At 39.6% G+C, this 11,751-nt stretch overlaps 1 protein-coding gene across 1 annotated transcript in view; it reads left to right on the forward strand.

Moving 5' to 3' along the window:
• Positions 1-4,921: 4,921 nt before the first annotated feature.
• The window catches only part of CPA6 (carboxypeptidase A6), a gene marked incomplete at its 5' end in the record, with an annotated part of 32,795 nt that continues 25,965 nt past the window's right edge, over positions 4,922-11,751 (forward strand). The window contains 4 exons of the mRNA XM_010013614.1: positions 4,922-5,065; positions 8,544-8,658; positions 9,619-9,720; positions 10,571-10,675. Coding sequence (XP_010011916.1) covers positions 4,922-5,065; positions 8,544-8,658; positions 9,619-9,720; positions 10,571-10,675 — 466 coding nt within the window. The remainder of the gene's footprint in view (positions 5,066-8,543; positions 8,659-9,618; positions 9,721-10,570; positions 10,676-11,751) is intronic.

Consider the following 11,751-nt stretch of genomic DNA (forward strand, 5'->3'; position numbering starts at 1 on the left):
TTGATGAGAGGGCTAAGCATCTTCCTTTCATGCTAAATGGAAGAAGAAATTAAACACCTGTTTACGACAGAGTAGTGAGGAACAACCAGAGGCCGCTGCCCAAGAAAATAGCTTTAATTACAAAGTATGAGCCGGACTAAGCCCAGTGGTCTAAAAAAGCTGGGGATTTCTTTCAGTGATTTGAATGGGAAAAAAAGGACTATAGGATTTATGCAGCCATGGATGTATTCCTTGGGAAAAATCAAGGAGACTGCTTTCTTCCCAGGCTCACTTTCCACAGGCACAGAACAAACTGAAGGAAAACCTGAAACTAGTGAAGAAAAAAACTCCCTGGTCTGGTTTCTGCCTTGGCAAGGCAGCAGAGCTTTGTGTACATCGTTTGTGATATGTAGGCTTATAACAATGAAATGTTTGTATTCTTGCAAAATTATCTGCATCACTTTTAATTTAGGAAGAAATTCTGAATTCTCTTAGCTCAGCACTAGAATCTTTTAAAAACATTTGTCCCTTTGCCCTGTGCTGACATTTCATCACCATACTGACCAAAAGCTAGAGACATGACTAATGAGTTCAGGGTTTCTGTAGCTTGGAAGGTATCCAGGTAGGAGCTGATACATTTATATTCTTGAGCTGTCTTTAACAGCTCGATTTAAAAAGAAACTGCCTACAAGGAAAACAGTCCTTTGGGTTTGCTTTCCTAAGAACAGGTTGAATCCCAGGGACTTTTATGGGATGAGTGAGGTTGAAGAAAAGAATGCACAGTTCAAAAAGAGTGCTTACTATGTAGTCACAATTATTAATTATACCTTTTTTGTTAAATAAAGCAATAATGTGTTTAAATCCTCTAGGAAAAGGGGTCTGTATGCTTTTACATACCATTTCTTCTCATAGAAAACAAGTTAGGATGCTCATGCCTCCAGTGAGATTCTGGGAAAGAGCGTTCACTGGGCATCTGCTTATCCACCACTGTCCCTGAGAACTGGTACCTGGAGTCACACCAGAGTGCAGCAGCAGGTGGTGAGTAATCAGCCTCCAGATCCCAAGTGTGAGCCTGCTGAAAAATCCTGCCTGGACCTCTGCTTATTGTCCAGAGGCTTAAAACAGCCCAAGACCCTCTAAAGGCAACCTGCTACCTAACAGATAAGAAAAGACATGCAAAGGAGCCGGTTCTGAAAAGGAGATGAGTGTATTTAGGCTTGCAGAAATACTCTAAAGCATAGCTTCTCCTCTAGCCTCGAGATACCAGGTGAATTGAAGGTTGAAATGTTTGGCTTTGTGTTCAGGGGGTTCTGTAGGATTTCTGCATCTGTTCCTTTTGTAGCTGGAGAATCTTCTCCCCACCTAGCAAATTCCACCACCCATACTGCACATAATGTCATTTGGCACTGACTGGTGCACGGTTCATACTACTATATAACAGCTAATGTGTAATGTGTGGTGATAACAACACCCCACCGTGAAAAGGATAGGAGAATAATTCATATCACTACCAGTCGCTAGCCAGTGGAGCCCAAGATGGAAATGCAAGGCATGCTTGCCAGGGGAATGATGCTGAAAGAGTAATGACTCCCATGAAGCCCTCTGTACCTATGGGAGATGCAGTGATGAAGTCTCCTAAAGCTTGCAGTGAGTAAAAAGATAGATGGACTTGCTCAGTCCAAACATGTCTGCTCTGAAATCCATCTTCCATTTGTCAGTTTTCAAGCGCTGTCTCTGTGTCATGCCAAGGACAAGCTGAAAGCTGCAATATAAATAACATGTCTGCTGGAGAAATGTGTTTCTTGTTATATGCTTTATAAAGCAAAATTAACTCAGCAACTGAAGTGGTGCTCTGGACAGCACAGGTAACATCTGCCAGATGAGCACTTAATGCTTCGTTTATGTTGCAGAGGATGAGAAGTGGGAGTCAAATAAAACCAAATTACCCAAATAGGAAACTGAGCTGAAGAGGAGCAATTTGTATTCTGAAAATGGGATTTTTTTTTTTTGGTCTCACTTCCAGGACAATGCCAAGAGCGAAATACTGCTTTTTCACCAGCAAATGATAGCAGTGTGCAATATACTGCTGACTTCATTAAAAGTTAAAAGAAGAATTCTTCCCTTGGAGACACTAATGTGAGGGGCAATTAGAATACTGCAGAAATTAAAAAGCTTGTGATCTTGTGACCAATAGAGTGAATACTGGTTGGTTTACCCCCTCCCATTTGCCAAAATTAATCCTGAATAGCTCTCAAGAAAAAAGACAAGTTTCAGGTGTATCTCAATCATGACTTCTTTTTCTTTTTTCATTTTTGTAACTTCTATTTCCAATTTTGTGTTATTAGATATTGCCATTGCCCAGGAAACACTTCAATTGCTCTTAGCTTGTATATGACATTTTGCTGTTATTTTTATAAAGATGGCTCAAGCTCAGCTGATTGTTACACTGTTACTCCAAGAGCAACAAATATACTCTCTGTGATGTGTATTTTTAGGAATAAACCTTGGAAGTCAAACACACATTTCTAATTAACCATGTGTGAAATCAACCATGTTGAATTAGAGGGGAATGTTACTGGTTGCCTGTAATTATTCAAAATACAGAAGATAGATAGATAGATAAACTAACAAACAAACATAAGATGTTAGCACAGTGAGAGGATCTTTATTTATAAGCAGCATTTAGCACCATTTAATTCATGAGTTCAGTTCCTACTGACCATCTGTCATAGCTGGTGTCAGCTTCACAATCCTTGTGAACTTTGCCAGTCCTGGTGTTAGACTTCAAAAGATGCTGTGCCCACCCACCACTATCACACGGATCCACAGACCATATTGAGGCAGCGTGAAACAAAGAGGGCTTTTGGCAGGAAGAGCCTGCCCCTGCATTTCAGGGGTTTTGGCCTTCCAAAGTAGCAGGCATTTAATTGGATTAACTAGACTGAAGTCTCTACTGCTTGAAGAGGTAGCATCAAGTTCAGCATCAGATGGTTTCTGGGTAGCAGAATATTACTACTCAGAGCCATTTGAGAAATAGTGGGAACTAAGCCCCTGCTCCAAGACTGTACTCTCTTCAAATGAGGTTCATAACAAGACCAGGTGAAATGCATTAGATATTTTCAAAATAGCTTGTACGGCAAAGAAGAACCAGGAGCTGTTAAAATATAGATGATAATAGCCTCTTTAGAAATCTGGAAGGCAAGGAAGGAAGGAGGGGACACTCATGAGCTGTATCCATGACTTTCATCAATGCAGCCTAGCACAGCTGATTGCAACAAACTTCAAAAGATACTTACCAAGTATTAATTCTTTTTTAAATTCTCTAAGAAATCTGGGACATGGTCCCTCTGAATTCCTGTCTTTGCATTCAGCTCCAAACTTACATATTTTTAAGGCCTGTGGATCTTGACATGCATATTTGTCACATTGACACAGAGGCTGTTGCTGAGACTCATTTCCATTGTCCCCTGAGACTATCCAGCAGCTCTGCAAAGAGGTTTGTTAACTTGTGTTCTCCCCACTATCCTCACACTGGATGAGGATGAACTGTTCTCACCTCTGATGACCACTGTGTGCATCTGTTGTTGGTACAGCTGAGCAGTACAACATTATTTTGCTACACGGTGCAAAACACAGAGTTTCAAGTCCCTGTTTGCAAACTTTCTTGCTTTCTTGAAAATTCATATTTTGAGCTGAAAATTCCAAGTGTATTTCAGATTTGACAGCAAAAGAAAGTAAAAATGGACAAGAAGCATCCCTTAGGTATGCACAGATATAGATAGCACATTAATAATTATGGTATCATTTAATAGCTATTTTTTTTTTACAAGATTATAATAATTTTTTATCCTAATTCTGTTATTTTGACATTTTATATAAAATTATTGTGTAGATCACTGCTTCCTTCACAGTACTGGTGACCTTAGAATCATAGAATAGTTAGGGTTGGAAAGGACCTTAAGATCATCTAGTTCCAACCCCCCTGCCATGGGCAGGGACACCTCCTACTAAACCATGTCACCCAAGACTCCATTCAGCCTGGCCTTGAACTCTGCCAGGGTTGGAGCATTCACAACTTTGTTGGGGAACTCATTCCAGTACCTCACCACCCTCACTGTGAAGAACTTCTTCCTAAACTTCCCCTGTTTAAGTCTGAATCCAGTACCTCTTGTTCTATCATTACAGTCACTGATGAAGAGTCCCTCCCCAGTATCCTTGTAGGCCCCCTTCAGATACTGGAAGGCTGCTATGAGGTCTCCACGCAGCCTTCTCTTCTCCAGGCTGAACAGCCCCAACTTTCTCAACCTGTCTTCATACAGGAGGTGCTCCAAGCCGCCTCATCGTCCTCGTGGCCCTCCTCTGGACTTGCACCAATAGCTGCACGTCCTTTTTATGTTGAGGGCACCAGAACTGCACACAATACCCCAAGAGCAGAGTAATGGGGCAGGATCACCTCCTTCTGTTACTGACTTCTGATCTCTTTATTATCAAGAAAGAATAAAATTTGGGTAGACTTTGCAAACAGCACTGATATATGCTGCACTTTCTACGTCTCTTTAGTGTTGTTTTCTTTTACTGCCTTAGTGAAAGTAGAAAATACCTTGTGAAATAAAAAGACTCATGGAATCCATAGGAGCTAATATATAAGGAATGTATAATAGTCTGAGGAGATTCATGAAGCTGGAGGCAGCTTTTGTTTCATGCCGTTTGAGGAGGTACATTCTTGAGACTGTTCTCTCTTCCCATTGGCAAATTTCCCACTAGAGTTGTGGTAAGCTGGACACAGTCATTTCTCAAAATCTGCTCCATTAGCATAGATGTCGAGCTGGACCAGCCAATACAGTTCTATTGTCTGTACCATGCCCGGAGTGTTTGCCTGCAAAGCTTCAAGCGTGCCATCTCCTGGATTTCCCCACCTGCACTGAATGCATATGAATTACAGGTTGGTTCCTGCACTACAGGTGGACTTGTGGCAGCCCAGCAGCCCCTTCCACATCGTTGAAGGTACAGTCACTGATGTGCGAGTACAGCAGAACACGTCCCGAAGTCTACTGCCCTACCTCCAGCAAGCAAACATCCAGTACACGTAAGCCTGTGCTTTGCTTATTGCGCCTTGCACCAGAGATCTGGCCTTCAAGGCAGGTCTGCAACTACCATGCCAAGTGCACTTGAGAATGCGTTCCACATCATAGCAATTAGGCTGGCAGACTGCTAGACATTGCCAAGAAAACAACCATTTTAATGGGAGAGCAGAAAATCTCCCACAGGCAGGCAGTTTTAATTAAATGTCCTCCTTTGGAGTCAAGCTGAATTGTTTTCAATGTGTATGAAGTCACATATGTTAAGAGAGGGATGGTAATTACTAACTTTACAGCCTGCTTTGCCTCTCTGTATTTAACAGGAGCAAGGTTTGTTTACAAGTGTGCTGCTGCAAACACAGAGGCAAGCCTTCTTCATGAATTATAGAGGAATGTATTAGTTCTCTTTTAAACTCCATCCCTTGTGACCCAACACAGGTCATCCAGAGCAAATACACTCTAAGGATCACATATAGTCTATAGCATTTCTTAAAAGCTTTCAAGACAGTTTTGGAGCATACTTATGATCTCATATTTATCAATATGATATACTAGACAAGACTAATGATCTTGTTATTAAAGCCTTTTTAATGAAATGCCTAAGCATGTCAATCAACTGATGAGTTATTTGAATTCTCAAACATTTGCTGAATAAAGTCCTCTGTGAAGCTATATATACTTATTTCTCAGTGAGGAAAGGATAGCACGAATCGTATTGTATATTATATGTATTATCAGAATTCCATTTTTATTATGACAATGGTCTCTTATTAATTCTTCATTCTAAAAATACTAAAACAGACATAATGAAATAAATTATGCATGCCCAGTAGCTGAAGTTCAGAGGGAATTTCATGTGGGTGCAACACTGCTTCAGTTTTTTGTTTAAATATAAGATGGGAATTTCTGTAATTGTTTTCCTGTGTCCCTTAATTGCTGTGCCCCAGCATTTGTAGTCGCGTCTGCTGCTGTTCCTGCTCACAGTAATCACCTTTAATGAAATGACAGAAGGTGATTTTATACGTGTTACAAACGTTCCCTGTACTTGAAGACCTTTACTTAGGTTGCAGAGCAGTGTGTGCAAGGGCAAGAACTGCAAAAGCAAAGGGTCTCTGCAGTTTACCTGAAACAGAGTGCTACAAATACTAGAACAACATTACATCTATTTTCCACAGGGAAAATTTCCTCTCTGACATTTGCTGCACAAGATCTTTGGGCTTAGAAGGAAGCTGAGCAACATTTTGTCAGCTCCAGACTTTTTGCTCTTCATCTCCTCACTGCCTCTTTCAGACTCCTTGTATGCTGGGTCCCCACACCAGGAACAAAACCCTGCAAAGCCTTGGATGAACATGTGCTTGTCCCGATAAGCTCCTCAGATCTGTAACTCCACAAGAGCAGGGAGGATCTGCCATGAGAGCAGCAATAGCTATAACCAGGGAATGGCGGAGTGGGGCTGCTGAGACAGCTGTGCACAGCCTGCCCCCAGCGCAGCCAGGGTAGGGACCGCAGCCCTGAGCTGGGGTGCAGCTCCACAGCCAAGGGGCTGAGGTGCTGGGCAAGGCTTCAGGCAGCTCCTTTTCTCATGGCTGTTTTTCCCATGTTTAAAAAATTTATTTGTATTTTTCACACAGTATTTGCAAATGAGTTAAATTGCTACATCCCTTTGGGAGCCTTTGGGAAAAGGTGAGGCACACACCATGTAAAACTTCAGGCTGACACCTAAACTGTGACGAATTTTTAAAGACAGGGAGCATTCAGCCCTAATGCTGAACAAGGCCACCAGCCCTTGCCTGTAGGACAGGTTTATCTGTCCCAGTGTTTGACTATATGACAAGATGACGGTCATGTAAACAAGCCAGGCATCAGATGAGCACTTACTCCACCAAGTTGCCTCAGTTGTAAGTTCTCTGGCAATGAAACCACCTAGGTTGTATTCAGACCTGAGTGACTTAAAAGCCTTTGCGTTATAAGCACAAACGGTACACAGTCATTTAAGATTAAAGAAAGGTTATTGAATCTCATTTGGAGTACAGTCACATCAACAATCAGGAGTTGTAAAATTAAAACTATTATTGTAAAAGTGAACAAACAGAGCTTGATCCTGGTAGGTACTTATATTAATCAGAATTCAACAAAGCAGGCAAGTATTTTTTTAACATATTAAATACCTTAATGACTTGAATAAAACCACTGCTTTGACTTAACTACAGGCTTAAATACTTTACAGTACTGGTCTTAGAGTGTATAGCAACTCAAGACTATAAGCCCTTAGTTTGATTAATGAAACTGGTAGATGTAGATGTAGAACAGTATCATTCCTAATTATACAATTATTTCACTAACACGTTTGAAGCTGGGCATAACCTTTACTTTGATATTATATGTAGATAGACCTATTTTAGGTATCTGCTGCACAGCTGAGTTAGGATCAGAGTGAATACAGTTTCTTTCCATCTTTTTCCAGTCATTGCAGCTAATGCCTCAAAACTTTAAAAGGTTGAATGTGACCATCATTTTACAGGAATGATGGTATGGTGATTACACTACCATGCTTTAGGAGAAGGTAGTTATACAAGGATGACTGGCAGTTTTACAAAGATGTTGTCATACGGTGATGTTGTTACTGATGTCAGTGACAATATTCCCAGCTCCTGCCACTGTATAATGGAAAAGATAGATGTTCCAACTTCTTCAATATAATTATTTTCTATGTTTTTTATATTATATTTTTATATTTTATCATAAAACTTGAAAATTTTCAGCTTACACCACTGTCAGCATTTTGCTCTTAATGCAAAGAACCTCTCACTTTTTATTGCAAGCAGATTTAATTTTCACTAATGTTGTTTCCTGCTTTTTCCTGAGTTATTTTAAAATAACTGGCAAGCATCTACTGCAGAGCAGATAGGGTAGACAGCAAACCACACTTAAGATTTTTTCTTTGTTGCTTGTTGTGTTTCAGACAGAATAATAATACTGCTACGTTCTTCATTTTTTTGTTGTGCCTCTACAACTTGTAGGTATATGTAATGTTCCATGCCAGTACAATAACTCCCAAGAGAAAGTATGTGCATGTTTTTCTAAGCCTAAAAAGATTGTTTTTAATGGTTTTGAAATCAATTTTTGAAGATCCATGATTACTTGTTATAACTGAATTACAAAAGAAGAGAGCAAATGCTGCTCCATAAACAAATGAAAGCGGCTTCTCTGCACTGGCTATGTTATTTACATCATTCTGTTTTATTCACTTGACAAGGTCATTGTGGTTTTTGAAGGCATTGTTGCATTTCAAAGCAGCTGGAGTATTTATGTAGCTGCATATATTAAAATATGCTTGAAGCACTCTATTGTCAAAATATAACAGATGAAGAAGTAATGTCAGAATGGTTTAACTACTCCTATATTTCTTCTAAATGTGATTGTTGTTCTGCTTTAGCCTGTGTGTTCTACTAGCTTTTCAGTAATGCCACTGTCATTTTTACCTAGGATTCTCATATCAGACTTACAAGAAGCAGTAGAAAACCAAACTGGACTGAGGTCATACAGGAATCGAAGGTCCCTCTCTGAGTATAATTATGAAGTGTATCACTCCCTGGAAGAAGTACGTGAAAATTCATATTGCCTCTCTTATCCACCACACTGTTGCTTTTAGTAAGGCTAAGATTTCTCTCTCCGCAAATTATGGTTACCTGTTCATCTTCAGAAGTGTTCTAAATGTTTATTCTTCAAAAATAACTACCTTCTTGAAAATAAATATATTTTTTAATACTTGTATTTAAGGCTTATATTTACATGTAACTATCTTTGACAGCTTCTGAGTTTTGTTTTTAAAGTAGGCCTTTTACTCTGATGAAATAAGAGATTTTATTGAGTGATTAGTCTCACCAAGTCTTTTAACTAAGACAAGCGCTAAAGTATTTGCACAGGAGGCCCAAAGACTTAAAAACACTTAGATTACAGACTCATGTATAAGGGATACCATCCTGGATGATAGCTGGGTAAATAATTTCTGTTGATTTCAGAGTGCTCACATACACAGTTTCAGTCTGCACCAAAACAAAGTCAGGAGGCAGAGCTTAAAGGATGCTGCAGCAAAATGAGATCTGGTGCCTGTGAATCAACTATTGCAGGTAGTATTAAATCCTGCAGGTCAATCTCTTCGCCATACTGTGTTCTTACAGACAAGCTCAAGGACCTTCTTCCTTCATTCCATTAATATTTATTGCAAATGGCAGATCGGCCCCATCGCCAGATTTTTTACAGACAAATAATGCATTTCAACAATAAAATATTTCCAACAAAAAAAATGGGAAAAAAATCCCATGTAACTGAAAGCTGCATCCAGCCTCTGGCAATAGAGCTATTGTACTTCATATTGTACTATATAGAGCAGTAGTACTTCAAGTGTAAAAACAAAACCAAACAAACAAGGACAAAAAGAAAAACTACAGGAAAACCCAAAAACATACAGAGGACTGAGAGCTGAGGTTAATAAATGTGTTAGAGTTGCTTCCCATGAAATGCAAAAATTGAAGCAACACTTTCATTTCTGTATTTGCAGATCCAGGATTGGATGTATCACCTGAATAAAACTCATTCAGACCTTGTTCACATGTTCTCTGTTGGAAAATCCTATGAAGGGAGGCCACTGTTTGTACTCAAGGTAAAGATTAAACAGTTATTAACCAGACTAAAACCTGTAATCAGGGACAGGCACTTTGTTACTTATGTTACAGAATGTACACTAGACATGCAGGTTAACAGTGTTTCCTAAGGATGAGTTGCTAAGATCCAGGTATCTCTCTGAGTATCGTCTTTAAAGAACAACAAAAAAAAGCTGGAAAACTAAAAGCCGAATCCTATTTACTTGTATTGGATATGCATGGAGACAGATTACAGGGCAAGTTCAGTTAGCAGGATTTGGATTTAAGGGAATTGAAAAGTTTTGTGTTCATAGACAGTTTGAAAAGCAGTTACACTGGAGAGGAACCCCAGAGGACTCTGGAGCCCTTCTCAGCATGTGCCACATAGGCTTCCTCTTTAGCTACTGACATAATTTCAGGGCTGTATGCTTTCAACTCACATTATTAGGACCATAGATTGGAGGGTGTCAGCAAGTTAACAAAAAAAAAAAAAATTATTTTCAATGTACTTTTTTTCATCTGCTGTTGCAGAGCTCTGAAAATTTGAATCTCTATCAGGCTATTTATGTAGCATCTTTTTTCCTCACCCTGCTCTATGTGATATTTAAGGATATCATTTCTCATAAAAGAGGAAATAACAGATCTCACTTTTACTGGTTGTTTTTTTTTTCCCATAGAGCATCTGCATTATGTTGGCATACGTGCCTATCATGATCATGGCCATACCTTTGAAAACAATATATTTGTGTTCCTTTATTTGAGGAAATTCAAAATGGTTTAGTGTTTCTAATATTCTATGATTTTCTTATTATTGTGTTTCACTAATGACGTGAGATCTATTGATATTTCCATGAATATTCACACTTGAAGTTAGGTAAAAGATCACGGCCCTACAAGAAAGCTGTCTGGATAGACTGTGGGATTCATGCAAGAGAGTGGATTGGCCCTGCCTTTTGCCAGTGGTTTGTGAAAGAAGTAAGTGTTTAACGATTTACAGTCATGCAGTTCCTTCAGTTCAATAAACTTGCATTTTTGCTATAACTGATCTAACATATTATTGATAAGAAAAATAAATAGCTATTATATCACCTTTTTATATTTTTTTAATTTTTTTTTATTTGTAGAACACTTAAGTGCTTGATAAATGAATCTGGTAGCAACTGCCAGACACAGCTAGGCACAGGACAGAAATATGCCAGACACATATTGGCAGACATATGAAGTAGGATTTTATTCCAAGACCTAAAAATGTGAAACTGTAATTCTAGTAATGATACAGGTAAATCGGTGTCACCGTGTGCTACTTCAGATCAGTTCAGCAATATCTTTGCTTTAAGGATTTAGATCAAGAAAGACACTTCTTTTTTCTGTAATTCCATAGGAATAGGAAGCTAAAATCACAGAATCATACAAAAGAATCATAAAATTGTTAAGGTTGAAAAAGACCTTTAAAATCATCGAGTGCAGCTGTTAACCTAGCACTGCCAAGTCTACCTCTAAACCATGTCCCTAAGTGCCACATCTACATGTCTTAAATACCTCCAGGGAATGTGACTCAACCACTTCCCTGGGCAGCCTGTTCCAGTGCTTAACAACCATTTAGGTGAAAAATTTTTTCCTAATATCCAATCTAGACTTTCCCTGGCACAAGGTGAGACTGGTTCCTCTTACCCTATCAGTTGTTGCTTGGGAAAAGAGACCAATACCCTCCTTGCTACAACCTCCTTTCATGTAGATTGTAGAGAGTGATAAGTTCTCCCCTGATCCTCCTTTTCTCCAGGATAAACAACCACACATCCCTCAGCTGTTCTTCACAGGACTTGCTCTCTAGGCCCTTCTCCAGCTTCACTGTGCTTCTTTGGACCTGCTCCAGCACCTCAATACTAAACCTGTAGTGAGGGGCCCAGAACTGAACACAGTATTTGAGATGCAGCCTCACCAGTACCGAGTATAGGGGGGGCAATCACTTCCCTGGCCCTGCTGGCCACACTGTTGCTGATACAGGCCAGGATGCCATTGGCCTTCCTGGCTACCTGGGCACAAGCTGGCTT

This window comes from Nestor notabilis, unplaced genomic scaffold (assembly GCF_000696875.1).
Source record: "Nestor notabilis isolate BGI_N333 unplaced genomic scaffold, ASM69687v1 scaffold1044, whole genome shotgun sequence".
NCBI lineage: Eukaryota > Metazoa > Chordata > Aves > Psittaciformes > Psittacidae > Nestor > Nestor notabilis.